The sequence below is a fragment of the Lonchura striata genome, chromosome 2, assembly GCF_050655825.1.
Source record: "Lonchura striata isolate lonStrDom1 chromosome 2, ASM5065582v1, whole genome shotgun sequence".
NCBI lineage: Eukaryota > Metazoa > Chordata > Aves > Passeriformes > Estrildidae > Lonchura > Lonchura striata.
This window is the reverse complement of record NC_140704.1, coordinates 122670514-122690189: the sequence shown is the minus strand read 5'-3', so window position 1 is coordinate 122690189 and position 19676 is coordinate 122670514. Positions and strand designations below refer to the sequence as shown.

Here is a 19676-nt window from a genome sequence, read left to right as displayed (position 1 = left end):
AAATTAAATAGTGTTTTAAACTTGTGCTTGTCCTTCAGATTCCAAATTTAACTCTAAAAATCATCTATTTTGTTGTTATATTCTATTTAAGCAAATAAATTTAAGGAAGCACATTGCTCCTTCTCTGAAAATAGGTATTAAAAGGCTGGGTTTTTTTCAATGAAGTTGGAGTTTTGACCAAATCTTACACTCTTAATGATCTGATAAGCCTAAAAATAATATGAAAATAGTCTCTCTTAGGGAGATTAGCTCAGCTTGTTAGAGCATGGTGCTAGGAGCACCAAGTTTATGGGCTTAGTCCCCATATGGGGCATGCACTGAAAAGCTGGGCTTGATGATCCTTGTGGGTCACTTTTAGCACAGAATATTCTGTGATGTGTGATCTGAGATGCAAAGCCTAACAGAGTTGCCATTCCCCAGGCACCTACCACATTAGGATTAAATGGTGGTGGAATCTTCTTCTGAAGAAGATCAGTCCAGCTGAGAGATTCAAAGAACGGGTGCTTTTGAATTTCAAGCTGTAGCAAACAATAAAGAATTTAGGTATTTCATAAATCCATCCTGTGCATCATAGTAAACATTACTTCATACTACATGTAGATAGGGAAGTTCTCATGTGCACGTCCTTATGAGTTTGTTTATTCACAATTTACTTCACAATAAAAGCTGTAGTCAGTAAAAACAGCAATTAAAATTTGTGAGACTGCCTCTACAAACAGTTTTCCTTCTAAAACCATACTTTCTGCTTTTAAACCCTAAAATCAACACTGAGTCTACCCCAGAACAAGAATGTCTTCTGTTGATATCTGTTCCTGCCTTAAAGTTTTGTTAGCTTTTGTAAAGCTAACCTGAGAAGCAGGTGCTTCAACAACTCTACAATATACTTACCATTTAAGAAGCAGCAAACAGCTGTGCTAAATCCTTGCATCTTGCTCAGTTGCAAGGTCCACAGACTAATGTAAGGACTGCAAACCAAAGACTACAAAGATCCCACCACTAATGGATGGAGTACATCCTCTAGATCATTCCTCATTGCACCGTTCTGAAGACACCTGTAACTTTCTCACATCAACTTTTTGCAAACAAAGGTTTTGTTGCTACACTGGGAAAGTGTCTGCCATGATTTTAAGGCAAAAAAAAAAAGCTGCTGTTTGCATGGAACTAGTGTTCCTCTTTACCTGAAGACTGGTTTCCAAATCATTAGTATTACTATATGATAGCCTTTTCTTTTGGTTATTTCCCAGTTTCACTATGAACAGTAAAACCTACTTCTCTACATCTTAGTGACTGCTACATCAGCAACTGTTTCTCCAGCAGGTACAGCAGCAACCAAGCTCAAAATACCACACAACAATCACTGCTCTCTTATCCCCAGCAACTTCCAGGGATAGACCCCACTGGTGTCTTTACAGAAGAACTAAAAAAGAGGAAATCAGAGACAGATGCAGTAATGCAGTTTCTGTCTCCAACTATTAATCCTGCGCTGTGCACATTAATTTAGTGAGTCCCTTTAAATAAAATAGGGCTTGATAAATTAGGACATTACTTACAAAGTCTTCCTTTGCTCCAAGTCTGCTTTGCCGATCTTTCTCCAAAAGTTCTTCCAGGATAGACCAGGCTGTAAGACTGATTCCTGGGCGCAAAACCAGGGGCTTATGAAGAATATTATCGTACATCTCAGCAACATCACGGCAGTAAAAAGGAGGCTAAAAAAATACAAGTTCTACATGAATTTGAAGCCACATGCTATGTTATTTCATATGTTACAAATGATCAGTAAATGATTCTGTAAGACATACAGGCTTATAGCAGTGGAGCAGAAATCTTTTTATGCACTGCTAACTTCAAATTCAGTCATCACCACTGCCAGAACTTTAGACTTGGTAACTTCCCACCACCCGCCTCCTCTACTCCTAACGTGTTCTTACACTAATAAGTAGCCATAGATGCCATCCTGCTTCAAAGCTCCCACTGAACTTGCCTGAAAAGAACCTGAGAACAGTAAAACAAATCCATCTCCCTATTTAAGGTCCTATGGGAAGAGACAGAACTCAAAAAAACTAGAAGAACAATTCTTACTGGAGTAATCACATATGACTAGAAGAAGCATAGTGAGATTTTTTTTTTTGTTCTAATGCTGTCAAAAGCTAGGAGAAAACCTGGGATACCTAAATAAAAAAAAAAAAGTATTTTAATTTTATTTATTGCAATATTTGACAAAATTTTACTTTTAAGTTGCTATGGGTTTTTTGTGTATTATCACTGTTGATTCAGTTTACTCTCACAGTCCCTCAAAGTGATGACTGATTTTGCTGATGTCTCCAATTTTGCTTTTCCATGAACTGTAAGATACCAGGAGGTGATGTAAAATCCAAAAAAGAAAAACAAGTGCTATGTAAGTACAAGACAATCTGTTAATCTCCTTAAATGGAGTATTCCAATATTATGGAAAAGTTAGTATCTTTAATAATACTCAAAAGTCACTTCAAATAAAAGGGGAGAGGGGAGGAAAACAACCTTTATTTATCAGGTACATACCAACCCATAAAGCATCTCATAAAGAACTGCACCAAGGCACCACCAGTCTACTGTGTTGTCATAGGGCTGCTTTTTAATGACTTCTGGTGCAAGATACTGAAATGAATTAAAAAAAAAAAAATCTTTAGAGAATTAGGCTAGCATGGATAAAACCTAGGGTTTAGTCACTTCACAGTAAACACTTTCAAGAAAAGTTGCTTCATAACACTCAAATGTTTCAGCTAAATACTACACCTCATTCGTCTTTCACTGTATTCAAAGATCATTCCTGTAATTTAAAGTACGTTTATCAAGTTACCAAAGTTTCTAATCCTCTATTTGGTGAATCCCTCATACATATTCAAGCCTTCTAAGTTTTCCAGTGCAGTTTTCCCAGTAAAAAGACAACAGAGTTCAATAACTCAATCAGCAAGTTCAAAGTTTTGTGCATATGCAATAATTTGAATGGGGCACAGATATTAGTTCCCTATAAACTTACTAAGAATCAATGGCAGGATATGGTATGAAGATTCATATTGAAAAATTTGTAGCAGCTGTTATACAATCTAACTGTCCTGTGTCTACCCAGCAGTTAGGAGACAATGGAGAAAACAGTATTCGAAAAGGGCTGGAAAAACAGAGGAAGGAAGAGATGAGTTATGGCCATGTGGGTAGCAAGTAGTAGACACTGTATATTAGTAACAACAACAATGAATAGATGTGTAGGGAGCTTGTCTTTGGGTTGGTTTCATCTTGTTCAAAGAATGCAAACCTCCCAAAAGTAAAATACAGAGTATCTGACCGTCCAGTTACACAAATATTAATAAGAGGTCAACAGTCATTAATTACTGATTAAAAACCCATGAAAGCTGTCAACATACTTCTGGGGTCCCACAGAAAGTTGCAGTGGTATCAGAAGTTGCAATCCCTTCTTTACAAAGTCCAAAGTCTGTCAGGACAACATGACCCTGTTTAAGAAAGAGTGGTAAGTTAAAAAGAGAACATGTTCAACATGTGAATACACAGAAGTGTCAATTTTGTGAGAGAACACAGAAAACAGAAATAATCTTGTGTACTTACTAGTGAATCTAGGAGAATGTTTTCTGGTTTTAAATCCCTATTAAAAAAGAAAAGGTAGTAAATCAAAATAGCAGTCACAAGTGCTTCAGAGGCAAGGGGTTTTATTATTCTTCAGCTGAAAACTTTGAGTTTTGATGAAAGTGTTATGTTCAGGTTTCCTGTAAGATGATTTCTTGTAGAGTTTATTTGGTAATTTGTCCTATTTTGAATTTCTGCAGGACACGGATACCTTTCAGAAACTTACCTGTATACTATATTTATGGAGTGTAAGTAGCCCAGTGCACTGGCTATTTCAGCAGCATAAAATCTGGCTCTGTGCTCAGGAAAGGAACGTTCTCTTTGTAAGTGAAAGAACAGCTGTAAATATGCAAATAGGAAATAAATTACATAGACAAAACAAGTCAGGTTAATAACATGTAATTTTACAGTGAAGAGTAATTTATCTTGCTGTCCACTTTTTTTTTTTTTAAAGCACAATGAAATAGAATTGGTTTTTCTGCATGACAAAGTCATTATTTTACTCTCTTCCCTGCTTCTCTTTTGTGGCTCAGATGGATAGGTAACTCAAACACATTCCCTTAAAACCAGAACTAGTCAAAAGGAGCTAGAGTAAATCACTAAGCTGTGAATAGAAGTTGGTAAGACTAAATCATGGAAAATTGCCTCCAAGGAGAATATATAACCTGGTGTCAAATAAGTCACCTTTCATTTCTGAAAATATGTGTATTCAAAGATTTGCATAATTATTTATAGAATTGTATTCTGAAATAACCTAGATGTAGATCATTGTGTGAGATGTATATTCCAAGCTGATCCACCAGTTCTCCCTACTACAGAGAACTGTTTGGCAAATAATTTGAGTAGATACAGAAGTCTAGACAAATATTAAATCATAAACATATAGATTCAACTACAGGACACACTCAACTTGTAAAGACTTTAAGAAAAATGAAGTTTTCTGGTTTCTGCCTACAAAGGTCAGGAAAAATAAAAAGGCACCCATTCAAATTTGAAAGCTGCTTTGAACTGTATTTTTAGTTTGCCCGAAAAAATACAAATTCTGACCACAATTCAGAGCAAACCAAGATTTTGATAATACTGTCTAAGTAAGGTACATTAGACAAGAGAAATGCCCATCTTGTTCCAACTCTGACACAGTATAGTAAATTCAGTTGTCAGTTTCCTTTCTTCCCCTTTTGAAATATCAGCATCTCAGTTAATGCACATTCATGAGGAAGCCAGTGTTCCATGGTGAAAAATGTAAACATAGGATTAATTTGTAATTAAATTTATATTACTGTAAAATACCATATTTGTATCTGACAAGCATGAATAAATTTGGATTGAAGATGTCAACAAGAACCAGAATAAAGTTCAAATAGCTACAGAAGTCTGTAGCAACATCAGATAATAACAGAATTTTCAAAGTTGGGAGAATGCTGATCACAGCCCATTGTAAAAGATCACTTCACTTCTCCCACCTAGAATTAGTAGAATAGACAGACTACAATGCAAACAAAACCATCACATACCTCTCCTCCATTAACAAAATCCAGGACAAAGTAAAGCTTTTCTGTTGTTTGGAATGAGTAATGTAGTCCAACCAAAAATGGATGTTTCACATTTTTCAAAAGCACATTACGTTCAGCCATAATATGTTTTTGCTGCAAGAAGTAAGAGATTGATAAGTAAACAGGAATGATTTTGTAATTGAGGGAAAAAACAAGGGAGGTGGGTGGAAGAAGACTATTAACCTCTTTCCTATTGAGAACAATTTTTTTCTGCAACACTTTGACAGCATAGTATTTCCCATCCAGTTTTCGTTTTGCAAGAAGAACCTGTGAAATTCAAAAGAAAAGAAATCCGATTGTTGCAGTTCACCGACTATGGGTAACATTTTATCATTTTGGCCAAACTGGAAGGGATTCATGCTACTTTTTCACAATATAGCTTTTAATAGAGTCAGTCAACAATGTAATTGACAATAGAGTGAGCTTACAGTTCAGTAAAAACTTATCATGATGACAGTGGTATCATGAAAGATTGAATTATAACATGTTTTCCATGACCTGATAAATCTCTATCAAGATTAATTTCAGCTTTTTTTGGGGGATAAATTGTAAAGATAATTGAATGAAAAACAGCAAAAAAAATTGAAAATTGATATTTCAAAAGGGATTCTCTTTGGCATCTTTGTAAAATATCAATACTTAAGTCACTTTTCAATGTGCTGTTGCTCACACTGCTCCATAGTATCAGAGGTTTCACAAAATAGTCCCTGACATCAAGAGGAAAAGCACAGTTTGTACTCCAGCTGTTGAATAAGCATAGGGGTACCTCCTTTCCTCCCTGGGGGAAACAGGATCCCAACTGCTTGCAATGAGAAAGGGAAAATTTCCCTTTTCTTAGTCCCAGCAAGTGGCTGAGGCAGCCAACAGCTGCACCAAGGATAAAATGGCAGCGCCACAGATCAGCAGCAAAGAGGATCCAACAGAACAGTTTATAGGCCACCCTAGAGCAACACCACTTTTGGAACCTCTGGCCAAGTCACTGTGCACGAGAAACCAGCGAGCATCCTTGCATCACCATAAGATAACAAAAGCTCACCTTGCCAAAGCTGCCTTTCCCAATAACTTTCAGGAAATCAAAGTCTGTTGGTTTAGCACTGAAAGATATTTAGGAAGGAGACAGGTCATCTGGGTAGAAATTACAAGCCTTATAGCTGTACAGCAGTGTAGTGTAGCACAACAGCATGTAAGCACCCTCCTTTACTTTGTTCCACCCAGCACTGCTTCTGCAGACCTGTCCTCAGACACAACAACTCCTCTTCATTTTGCAATTGCATTTTTCTCTAGGAAAGTGTTCAAATTGCATCCTCTTGAGTTTATTTTATTTACTAAGTTTAACCTTATGATGTAAAGGAGAAGCAAGACCATTCTTTCATTCTCTGTGGTCTAGTTTCTTGTAATTTTTAAATCTCCATTTCCCCATGATGTCTTCTGGAGCTTATTTCCAGCAGTCCAAATGGATTCTAAAGCTTACTTGAGGAAAGGAAGGACCAAGTTTATTATCTATTCCCTCTTATTTGTTCCATTCTTCCCTCCATCCAATTCTGCCTTGTTTTAAATTTCAGTAAGAAGAGGCACATCCTAACATTTGCCTCTTCTTGGTGTTTGTATGAATTTGCTCTCAGTTTTTCCATTTCCCACATCATCACTCCTTTCAGTTTTTCCCAGGATTCCCTTACTCTTTCCTGAATACAATTCTGTCAGCAAAACAATTATCCGTGTTTTCAAATTCCAAAACAAGTTACATCACCATACACCTCTCTATTTATTGCTCCCGAAGGGAAGGACTCTTATATTTCATTTCTTACTGCAATCTACTAACCACCTCCTCCTGCTAGCCCAGAAGAAATCTGTGAGGAAAGCAAAACCAAAATAGCAGTTATCTCCTAGAGGAGAAAAGCAAATTCACACCGAACTGAGAACAGAAACTCTGCAGAAGACACCAAACAGAGACACAAGTTCCCACTGCAGTAACTGGGTTGTAGCACCAACAAGGCAAGCTGCTCCTTTGGCATGCAATAAACCAAACTTGTTTTCAGACACTGCAGGACCACTCCTAAGGTCATTCTAGCTTTTCAGGTTTTAAAATTAATTTTAATCCAATTTAATTAAGTTTTAAATTTACACTAAATTGAATTACACGAAATTCAATTTAATTGAAACCTACTGAGGATTTCCAGATGGTCCCAAGTTGATATTCTGTGAGGTAGAGTTTAACTGTTGAGAGAAACAAAGATGTTTACTTGTAATACTTTTTCTTCTCTCTTATCATTCAACCAATACTAATTTCAAAATACCCTACTGATCTGCTCAATCCATACTTTTATACTTGTTACATTAGAATTTTAAAGAGATCTAACATCTAGATTGGGAACTTAAAATACCTGATCATCATCATCTTGTCACAAATTCTTTCTACACACATACTGTTCCAAGATGAAGGTAATAAAATATCTGTGTTCATTCAGAGAGGAAAATATCAGAAATAAAAACTGGAGAGTATTTCAATAAACAACTTGTTCCTCATTCAGAATTTAACCCTTTCTCTACTTGCTTCATGAACATATATTCTGCCTTTTATTCCAAATTCTCCAAGATCTGACTAATACAATAATTTTAAACCCACACTGTTTATAAAAGAGTAATTAATGAAAGACACAGTGCTTTTAAAAACATGGAAGTGAACATTCTTCCAAGCCCAAGAAAAACATTACCAACCTTTTCTATCCTGACATTAAAGGTTAAATAACTCAATTCCTGGAATTCCATTAATCTTACTGGTACACACCCATGCAGAATTTGTAAATTACAGGAGCAGAGGAAGCCACTGTCATTTAGGTGATTTTCTCCATTTTGTTTTTGATTTAGAAAAGTGGTATTTGTACTCTCATTGTGATTCTGGAATTTATTAGAGAAGAATAAACTGCACACAAATACAATTTACCTGGGGACAGGCTGCCAAGGCAGCACAAAGCAGTAGTCCAGAAGTGGAAAATGGTCTGACAGCAGCACTGGACGCCACTACGCAGTGAAATGAGCCAGTGGTGCTGGACAGTTTCGAAAGAGCTACTGTAAAAAAGACTTTTTATTTTTTTGAAGGCTTTTTTTTTTTGTTCCTTGTTGTTTTGCTTCATCATTTACACTAACCATTTCCACCAAAAATATGGGGTCCAGGCCATTTTGCAGTAGCTCTCTTTTTGGAATTTGTTGTAGTATGACACATCATTAATTTTCCAGAGGTGGTTTGTATCATTCCACATTACTTAAAATAACTTTCAAAGGAGGAGGAAACTGGTATCTTAAACTAGTGACTTTAAAATGAAACTTTCAGAACATACTAAATCTCCTGAGGATCACACACAAAATGAAACAACTCTTACGTCTTTAACAGGGGTTGAATAAGAAAAGAAGCATTAATATCACATCTTTCTGCCAAGTAGTAAGTAATAGAGAAGATAAGCTTAAATATGGCACTTCTGCTTTCCTAGAAATACTCCTTTTTTCAAACAGCACTGTTTCTGGAGGCTGCAAACTAATTTTCAGAGAATATATGGAGCTATATAGTGGCTTTTTTGACAAAAGAAAATTCAGACCTCACACATATGCAAAATGAAATCAAATCCATCCTTCCTCCTAAGTGAATTTTAGAAAGACTCATTTTTTCCCTAGAGAATTCTATTTCTCCCCATCTTTAAAAATGAAGAATGCACAAGCAAACAAAAAGACAATTAAACATTCAATCTCCCCTGCTCCTTGCCAGATGTTCTTAGAAAGAGCCCTTGAATACACTGCAAAAACTCTGACAGCTAAGCTATGACTAAAGTTGTGTTTCTTTAACCCATATAGCAAGGGGAGAATAAGCAAGACTAAGCCTGCAATCATTTTACTCCTATCTGCAGTTCTCATCTGACAGAAAAATAGCTTACAGCCCACAATAGAACAGAGTTGTTTAAAAGAACAGGGAGAGGATTTATTGCAAAATGTACCAGTAGATTTCAGTAAATAATATACCTAAGAAGATTGCCTTCAAGTAGCTAAAATTTAGAAGACTGTTCTACTTCTGTTTTATTACCTTCCGACTGCTCCTTTCATCTTCATCTTCAGATGGATCTGACTGGTGTTTTGGGTTATCCATCTGAAGAAATGCTCTGACATCTGGGCTAGAAACACAGTTAACTTCATTAGCACACCAATAATCTGCATGATTTTCAGCCATAAACACAGAGCATAGGATTGAACAGCAGCATACAGAGGAGTTACTCATCACAAAGTCTTATATTTAAGTTCTGGTAACTAAGAGCTGTATACAAGCAATACTTTTACAGCAACATAATTCAACTGCCAAGTGTGTTATACAGCAAAAACTTTTCACTTGCAAAAACCTGACATATTGAAGCATATGTATATGAAGACTTCAGAATGAAGACCTGCAGAACTGCATTTAAAGATAATTATAAGAAGAAAGCATGAGTTCTAACTGGCTAGCAGCCACCAAGAAACCAACTTTCTTCCCCAAAACAGAAGAGTTTAAATTTTTTTTTTTCTAAAATTAATTGAACTGTCCAATGCAATAGGGAATGAAATGCATCATCTGTATCCCAAGGAAAGACACATGTTCCAAGAGATACACAGCAGTAACGTTCCTCTCCCCATTCACTTTAAAGCAGAAGATGGTGATCTTGTATTCAGAATTCCTTCTGGCTGGGCACTGTCAAAACAGTGTTACAAAATCCTTCCAGTCAGTTGCAGGACACAAATGCTTCAGGAATTAGTGACAGGCTTCCCACAGTACCTAAGGAGATGCATTTTATCTTCAGCAGCAGTTTCAAGCTCTTGTTTTGATGGGGCTGGGGGACAAGGACTGAGAGAATGGTGGCAAAGTAAGAGAATTCCAAGAATTTATTCTTCCAGGATGAAAGGCTTGTCCAACAAATCAAAAGAATGCAACGTCTTTCTGAACCACAGCACAGTGCAAGTAAATATTAATGGAATACAATGAGGAGAAATTAATTCCTAAAAAGATGGCTATTGTGTATAGCCTGTATATACCACTTCAAGAGATGGTTTGAATCTTTCAAACCAAAAGGCAACCTTCTTATCAAGGAAGAAATACTACCTACAGTTCAGAGACAAAGTTGTTTGAGAAGGACTCAGGACAGTCACTGATAGGAAACTCCACATGAGCCATTCACTACAAGAAAAGCACTAGCTTAATATGGAGCTGCTCTTTTAATCTGTCCCTAGAATACATAAAGTAGGGTAATTTTAAGTAAGAAACAAATGTACTCCCTATTTTCAATCCATTCACCCCCCACATCTCTCATCAGTGAGGATCAGAAGTAAGAGATAAGCTGTTTCTGACACATCTCCAGCTCCTGTAATTTCCTGTCAGCTCTACTGAACCTACCTCATATCCCAGGCTATCTGAGGCTTCCAGTTTTTATCAATTACATTCTGTATTCCTAAATCCTCCAGTTTTCTAAATTCTTCAGTTACCTTCAGCCTTTCAGGTTTAAAGCACAGCAACAAGACTATTTACATAATTGCCCACCATCATTTCAGTTTAATACTTCCCATTTTATATGAACTCCAAATTCTGATCTATTTCAGCATCTGTCTTGTATCCTGAGGCCAGGAAGACAAAAATCACAGTTGTTTGAATATTGTAGTAATACTGGGTCATGATGCAGCAATTTAAGTTTCAGAACATTTGGATATCATAAAATCAAGAATAAAAAGTTATGGTTAATGCTTTTCACTAGACATAAAAACAGAAACAGACTTTAATTACCTTTCAGCATTAATTATTTTAGACAACTGTTTGATTATATAGAGCATGTTGTAATACATCTCAAATAGTTACTATAGTAAATTTGTTCATGACTGAATTAACAGCAGGAAAAACATAAAAATACCAATTCACAGGAAAAGGTGGCAATACAGTTGCAGGATATTCCACAACTCCACAATAGCCACAATCATAACTGATTGATGTTACACTGTTCACATCTGCAATTCTAAAATCACTCCAAAGAACTACCGATTAAAAATAAAAAGTTTTATGTACCAATTTCTTAGGTAAGATTGCAGCATGTTATGCAAAATGCTATACAGACTGATAGGACTTCTATGCTGTATTAACTTGCATGGATTAACTCAATGTATTTAAGAATACATGGAAACTATTCCTAAAATAACCTCACCTATGAAATTAAAAGGGTTGAGAAAACCACTTAAAAAGGGATACTTAGTATACACTGTACATATACTACCAGCAAAACTTGGTTTTGTCTGGATTTTTATGATTGATTGAATAAATTTAATTTGTGGATTATTTCTGAAATACACAAAAGAGTGTCAAGCTCTGCTTAATACTGTTGCTTATGTAATAGTCGTTCTGCATTAGTCTTCCTGCAAAAACAATATAATAACACACAAAAATTTTAGACACACGCAGAAATATGAACAAACCCAAAAGGTCACACAAATTTTAAAGCAAAATGGTAAAATTAATAGCCAGTGACAGAAACTTAACATTTAAGACACACTTTATTTAAATAATAGTGCCCAGCTCCTCCCTCTTCTCACCATATTTTCTTAAAAAGTAAACCATTAATATCTTTCTTACAGAAAGCAAAGGTTGAAAAAGCCCTAATACAGTAAAGCACAGTAATACTTTAAAAGAGGACAATAATATAGTGCAAGGTTTGCTTTCCCCAGCATGGACTGCAAAATTCTACTATTCAGGGTTTTCATATTCATTTTTATATGCATCAGATTTTGAAATGAGAAAAAAAACTGTGAGTGATTTTCTTGTAAGGAACACATTCAGACCCTGCCTCTCACTTAGAGAACTGATAATTCACTTCCCCACAGGTTGCAGAGAATTGTCATCCTTCAGTTCTTCAAGTGTTATGCAAATGTTCTCATTCTCATTAAGGAGCTACTTTGGATTATTTAAAAATAACTGCATTACATCTTTAATGAATCCTCTATTATACAGTTTTTCAAACAGGTTTTCTTTGGACACATTCTGATAGACAGCAATTAAATGCATTAATACTTCAGTGAAGGCCTACATTTGAGGGGGTGAGCAGCCCACTTTCAGGAATTGTGTAGCGTTTTAGGGAGGCTCACAGTGCTCACTAGGAACAAACTCCCAGCTCCTGTTAAGGACAGCAGTCAGCAAGGGGGACACATTATCAGACCTCTGTCCCTCCTGCCCTACAGATCCCTACTTTTTCTTGGAACACCTACATTCTACCTGTGAGAGCAAGCTGTCTATTACAGTAAATTTGCTGAGGAAATGCAACTTGAAGCTAGTCCACTCAATTCCCAATTTGGACTAAGCCAGTAATCTCACCCTGTATCCACCTGACAGTGACCGCAGGAAAAACTGTCACAGGTTCTCTTCTAAGCACTCCAATACACCTTAGGTTTTTCTTGGATTTTTCATTGAGTAAGAAGGTTTGGCTTCGATACAATATTCAAGAAATGTGCCAGATCCAAGAAAAAAAGTCCACTGATGGAAAACAAGAACACAGTTCTGCATGTTTCAAAGAATAATGTAAATATTACCATCTTGGACACACTGAATCTTGACTGAATTTGTCCTTTTCTCTTCAGATGTTTAGGTACCTTCCCATCCAGAAATGGGAACACTTTGAATCATCCTTATGCTTTTAGTGAAACAATTCTCCTAAGCAGGATTTAAAATATATTACATGCTGACAGTGGTTTTAATGCTTAAAAGAGGCAGTGGAAGGTGGATTTCCTAACGGCTCTGTGAGAATGCACAACCCATTAAGTCTTCCTTGCACATCACTAACTTTACATAAGTTTTATGACCTAGTTTCAAGTTTAATTAGCACATTAAAGCAAAACTAAGAAACCAAGGATGGACTATCTGTGAAGACTCAGTCATCACATATCCCTTGAGTAGCTTCTGTCAGATTTTACAAAACATTCCAAGCACCAAGATCAAAGATTTGGTATTTCTTCTATAACAACATTCACTGGCACAACAGAAAAGGTGACAGATTACATAATTATGAATATGATTGTTGCAGTGTAACACTGCAAAAAGTAAAAGCTAACTTCAGAACAAAGAATCACCTTGCAATGATTAAAAGAGAAACAACATAGAAATTACTACAAAATTAAATGCTTTTGCACTAAACTGTGGATTAAAGGTTTTTCTCCTGCTTAATTCAGTATTTCTTTAAGGGTGGGGTAGAGGAGAACAGTACAAGACAAACTTTGGTATCTATTTGTTTTTATTGTACAACTCTGTTTCATAAGCTTATTATTGAACACACTTTCATCAGCACCAAACACTATCAGGCATATGTCTTAACCCTGGTTTAAGTTAGTTTAATGGATCAGGCAATCTAAGTGCCATATTAAAGATCATTGATTCTTCTACATTACAGGCAAGTATGAAACAATTTTAAAACCTCACAAAAATTTATGGAGGCAGGTGGATTTGAGGTTTGATGCCTTTTTTTTTTCAGCACAGCATTTTGTGCTTTCCATAACAGAAAAGCACCATTTTACCTTTGGAGGACAAATAGAGCATGTTTTGAAGCAGAAATATTTGGTAATTTAATTTACTGAGAACCAGAGGAGGAGATTGGCCTAAATAAACTAGTATCCTTTCCCAATGAAACAAAACAGATTGGTTCTCAGTAATTTGTTATATTAAAGTGCTTTTTATTATTTCCCAAAGAATAGTACCATGAATATAAACACCACAGTGTTTGTTCTGGTGGAAAGGTATCCTTCCATAAAGACTTCATCACTAATTTTTTTTCACTAATCAAAATAAGTATATATAAAATGCTCCTATTTTTATTTTTCTAGAAAAGAAAGGAAGTGCGTATTTCAGGCTGATAGGACACTAAATAGTTCATTTGTTGTGAAAAAAGAATGCTGCGAACTGCAGTGATATTCTGTTAAGAGATACGGGTTTCCTGTGGGAAATGGGCAATTTCACAGGTTGTACAAATAGGCTAATTAAACAAAGCATATTTATTAAAGACATTTACTCAACACTAAATCTAAGCATATAGCTTTACCATTTTACCAGTTCAAGCAACCTAGAAAGCTGCATGGATTTAGCTGAAACTGATTACAGCTTTTGACTGAAAGAAGGTGCCTCTTTGCCCTGCAGTTCTCACACAAAGTGCTGCTCTCCAGATTTAGCTGGGGCTGACTCTGTCCTAACACCATCTCCCATGCACCACTGGTAGTGGTGAACACACCTGCAGTTCTTCTGCTGGGAAGAGTTCAGGTACAAGTTTATTCATCATTTCCTTTTAGACAGCTCAGCTTGGTTGTCCCAAACCACCTCAGCAAGCTAATTAAGCCACTTGGTTACTGTGCTTTAAACAAGTTCTGGAGCACACATGAACTGCTCTTAACAAAAAAAAGGATGCAGGCAGTGACTGACTGCCAACAACACAGCAGCAAGTGACAGCAGGGCCCTCAAACAGTACAGCCACTGGCAAAACAAACACCTGCCCAGCACAGCAACAGTTTACAGTGGAATCTGCACCCCTGGAATTAATATCAGTTAATTGCCTGTAAATTGATTTGTAGGTTGGTTTTCAGAAAACAAAAACACTTTTATACTCTTCAGTCTGTAGAATTTCCTGAATGGATGGCCATATAAAGTTTATTTTTTTAGACAAGAGCTCTGAACAGGTAAAATACATTTTCTGGTTAAATATCTAATTTGCAATTTTGTATTTAACATATCTTTTCATCTCATGTCTTTTCAACAGCCCTTATAAAACAGAAATGGAACTACTTACTGGTTGCATAGCTCTGGCTGTCTAACTAAATTTTGAATGAATTCATTCAGTCCTGCTCTTCTCTGTTTAATAAAATCTGAAAAAAACAGATTTATTAGAATCATCAGTCAGCTTGTGAAAAAAATTTATTTTCTTATTCAGGTTTTTTTAGGATTTAAAACAGCAGTTAAAGTAGACTGGCCCATGACTAATTTAGAACAAGATTGGTTCTACATATAAAATCTGCAAGCTTTAAACATTGAACTGAGCTGAGAGAATAAATTTCAGTGTCTCTGTAATGCTACTTAAAAATGTTGAAAGGCAGGTGGATTAGAAGTGCCACCCTGTGCTTCAAGAACAGTGTGTAACCACAGTGGGCTAACCTGTGCAGCCTTCACTGCATGGGTGAGCCCTTCAGCACCCGATTCCACAGAAACAAAAACCCCAAGAAGCCACAGGCAAAACCTGACATCAGTTGCACAAGTCAAGTTTTTTCATGAACAGTCCCACCAAGCAACATATTTCCATACTATATGTATGGCAGGTGGAAAATTGCACAATTCATCCTGCCAGAAGGCACTCAGATATAGCCATCAAAGATAACAAAATAAAATACTTTCCTTTAGATTTTGGACATCATCTCCAACATTAAAAAAAGATTATTCTCAGAATCCCTTCCCTTGTCTAAAGCTTAAGACATGTAACTGTTCTGGAGCAACATGGAATGATAACACAAAGGATTTAGAATAGAGATAGAGTGCTAACATAAAGTGTAAAATGGAATAATCCTATCTTTCATTACTCATATCAACAATAATTTGTATGTAAAAAAGAATATTTAACTCCTGCACGAACTTTTAAGGCATTTCAATGACTGTCATATCCAGATTGCTGATGATTATTAAAATTTTAAATTAAAATTAAATAGCTGTTAATTAAAATAGCTGTACTTAAAACATTAAGAAAAATGTCCATATTGTTTCAGGGATGTAATCCATGACCCCTTCCTATAGGGTATTTAATAATCCCAAATTACCAACATCTAACAGAAAGGTAAATTTGCATACATATATTATATCATGGGATAGAAAAACATCAACAGTTTCAGTGCAGCAGATGTACAGTGTCATCAGTCACTCTAAGCCTAGAGGGCTATCCATGGTGGTGAAGATAAAACAACTGTAACATCTGAAATTTTCAAGTTCTGTATTCTAACTGGTTTCTGTTCCATTTTTTCAAGTTAAAACAAGACTAATTTAAAAATAACCTAAGTGCCAATAAAATTGGAGCATTTAAATGGCAATTTAAATGGCAGTATTTTTGGTAGTTTTGGGTAAAAGGATGTAAAGGTCTCGCTCTGTTGCACTTCAATACTATAGTACAATGCCACATACCCATGGATGGATTACAGAAGTAAAATACCTTTTCAATATTTATAAAATATGTAACTTGTTTCAGGAGCCAGCAGAAACATTACATCAAAGCTTCAATAAATCAGTGTTAAGAAAAAGAATTATTTACATAAGCATCATGGCTCCATCTCCACCCTGCCTCCCAGCAAGAAACATCTTGAGAACTATTTGGTTTCTCATGCTTCAAGGATTTCAGCGTAGTTCATGGAAATTTAAAACAAGTTTGAGGACTTTGTTTTACATATATAATTTTAATAAAGTTTTAGTTGAGTTTTTTTTCACCATTAAAACTCCAGTTTCCTAAATTTGGCTCCAAGAAATCCACCTGCATATTTGCCCGTACAGCAAACCAGACTTCATGGCATTCTCTGGTCTTCAGCCAGCTCTGATAATCCCAAGGTCAGAGAAAAGGAACCAGAACTAAACAAAAAGTTCCTGTAGACAAAATACATGTAGAACTATTGGTGATCATTTACATCTTTATAAGAAGAGAGGATCAGACCTTGGATACTTGTATTTGATTATTCTAATAAAAAATGAAACAGTATTTCACATCAGGATCCAGATTATTAACTGAAACTGCCAAAAACTAGGTTTACTTGTCAGAACTTTAAAAAACCCAAACATAGACATCCTAAGAGTTCAACAGCTTTGGATCCATTTGTTCCTCAGCAGAAGAGAAAATGAAAGAATTGAAACAGGGGCAGAAGAAGATGAAAACTACAGTTTGACCACATCAGCAAGCCAGGGGAGGGCAGGAGGGGTCCAAAGTGCAGCAGAAAAAGCCTGAAGTAAAAATGGCTTGAATTAATAGCACAAACATGCAGAGCAATGGTCTGCCCTTCCCATTTGTCTTTTTAACTAATTTATCCGTGGTGCCACCCAGGTTACTTCAAGGCACTGTACTAGTGACTGTCATTAGTATTTTGTTGTGTACAGAGCAAGGTAAATGGCCACCTATCACTGGTAACTGGAGCAAACACATTCACATCAGACATGCTTCCTGTTGTTCCACTTCCAGAAGAAGTTCATTTTCACCTGAACTGTACAAGGAAGCACATTCAGATACAGAAAGTTCAAAAGTCCTAAAAGACAAAGCCTTGAGTAGTTTCATTTTTCAAAGACAGCTGTGAGGCATCTCTGTAACTCAAAGAAAGTTTAAAATAGACTACACACAATGCTTCGGAAGAGTTTGGGGTTTGGTTTTTGCTTTTATAGGAGAGAGCTCACATGTGACAGTTCAGAATCAGAATCCTGAATATGGGAGGGCTGGGAGGAGCTATGGCCTTCAGCCCAAGAGAGGCACCAGGCGACCAAGCAATGCTTCGTTCACTATCACAAGGTAAAACACCTACCCACGCTAGTTCCTGCTCTTGACTGAAGCATGACTAAACTTTGGTTTAGTCACTGTTTTGAGGACCGTTGCAAAACTCATATAAGACAGTTTCTTGTAGGCTGGAATATATCAATTTTCATATAAAAAAACTGACAAAATGAATAACAAGATGATGGCATACCAGGATCAAAATTATCTCCAAATATTCTTTTAGCTGGAATCTTCAGGTTCATGGTGGGAAATTGCTTCTTTAGCTGAAAACAAAACACATAAAATTGGCTTGTGCTTAGACATTAAAGTACCTAGAAATAATTGCATTTTGTTTGTTTTCTGATGAACAGTTTGAACACCTGATTATTAGTAATTCTGCTCCACTGTGCCATTTCCTCTGCTCATACACATGGGGAAAAAAAACATACCCAGAACAATCTGTACTCAAGTTTATTTAGAATAGACATACCTTTTAAATTCAAAGGCCATCTCATCTTAATTTTGCAGATTACTAGAGAAATAGTGCAAAATTATTTGCCCCAGGTTAAAAAAACCCAAATTTCAGTATTGTTTTTATTTTTTTTTCTTTCCTTCATCCATCAATTCTCTCTTTCTTTGGGGTTTGTTTTTCTCTTATTTGCTTGCTTGCACAGGGCTGTATGCATGACGTTTAGGATAGGCTGAGGATACAGGCATCTGGATTTTGTCCAAATTACATTCTTTAAGCTTTAGAAATCACAGGTGGCCTACCCTACATCAAAATTACAAGCAGATGAACAGTTTATGTTAGGATCTTGCACTTGATAATTCAATTATTATTACACTTAATAAACTGACCAGAAGATTGTACACAACAACGACTTACACATTAAAAAATAACCCAAACCTGACACTAATCAAGCCTTGACTACATTTACTTCACCTTCAAGTGCTCAAGAAGAGAAATCTTACTCTCATCCTTTTTAAGAGAATAGTTTTTTAATACAGGAGCTGGCAATTCTTCTTCCCTTAGCAACAACAGTATTTCTTGCAGTTAGTAGCACAAGTTCTTTTTGTGTATAAATTGTATGAATTTCTGAACAGAAACAGGACTAAATGTCCTCCTGGTTATGCTTCCTCAGAACCTCACTTCTGGCCATGTTAGAGAGACCAGGGCTGAACAAAGTTCAGCAGAGCAACACTAATTCTAATGGCAAGAGAACACAGCAAAGGATCACCAACACTCCCTCTGAAAGGAGAATTTTCTGTTTTCACATCCCTTACAGTTCTATCCCTACAAGATGCAGGCAAAGCACGGCATGGGGTATCCAGGGGCATTTCAGCTCAAACACTTCCAAGCTCACAGCCTATGTTTGGAGACCACTGCCACATGCAAATCCATTCACAGAGAGGCAGAAGAGAGAAGACCTGACTACTTCCCAGAGAGCCAGCGGAAGGGAAGGCACAAATAAGCAGCTGGTAACATTTTAGTATGGGAATCAGAGAGGAATTATTTCCTCTTTTGTTAAAGCAAAAATTATAGTCTTTAAACACAAAAACTGGAGGAAAGTATGGGCACAGCACACATAATTCATACTCACATCTGAACAAGTATTTACCCTACTTGCCCACTACATAAAAGCAGAAAAAAATCTCCTCTAGCAATAAACTCAAGAAATCCATACTTAGCTGCTGAAGGGGGCTATTTCTTTTGGAACACTGACCACATTTTCTTGTGCAAAAAATCATACCTGCTATGAAACTGCAGATATGAATTGCCATCAACGACTGACTATAAAATTTCTATTAAGAAACAAGGATTTTTTCATTGCTTTCAGTACTTCAAGGAAAAACACTTATTTAGGAGGAACATATCTATCTAGATGTTTCGTGGGGTTTTTTATCATGACCAAAAGCACATTCTATATGTTTTGACAACAACTAAGCTGGAAGTTTCATTAAGCTATGATCCCAAGGAGCTATAACAATGTGACAATTA

At 36.2% G+C, this 19676-nt stretch overlaps 1 protein-coding gene across 5 annotated transcripts in view; it reads right to left on the bottom strand.

Annotated features, from left to right (window-relative positions):
* The window catches only part of SGK3 (serum/glucocorticoid regulated kinase family member 3), a 56421-nt gene that overhangs the window by 2673 nt on the left and 34072 nt on the right, over positions 1 to 19676 (bottom strand). For all 5 annotated transcript variants that reach the window (XM_021555605.4, XM_021555601.4, XM_021555603.4 and 2 more), the window contains 13 exons: positions 17889 to 17961; positions 14981 to 15056; positions 9238 to 9325; positions 7333 to 7382; positions 6205 to 6262; positions 5352 to 5435; positions 5130 to 5261; positions 3842 to 3954; positions 3598 to 3634; positions 3399 to 3485; positions 2539 to 2634; positions 1551 to 1706; positions 429 to 518 (listed from right to left, as the gene is read on the bottom strand). In XM_021555605.4, coding sequence (XP_021411280.1) covers positions 429 to 518; positions 1551 to 1706; positions 2539 to 2634; positions 3399 to 3485; positions 3598 to 3634; positions 3842 to 3954; positions 5130 to 5261; positions 5352 to 5435; positions 6205 to 6262; positions 7333 to 7382; positions 9238 to 9325; positions 14981 to 15056; positions 17889 to 17940 — 1119 coding nt within the window. In that variant the 5' untranslated portion in view covers positions 17941 to 17961. The remainder of the gene's footprint in view (positions 1 to 428; positions 519 to 1550; positions 1707 to 2538; positions 2635 to 3398; positions 3486 to 3597; positions 3635 to 3841; positions 3955 to 5129; positions 5262 to 5351; positions 5436 to 6204; positions 6263 to 7332; positions 7383 to 9237; positions 9326 to 14980; positions 15057 to 17888; positions 17962 to 19676) is intronic.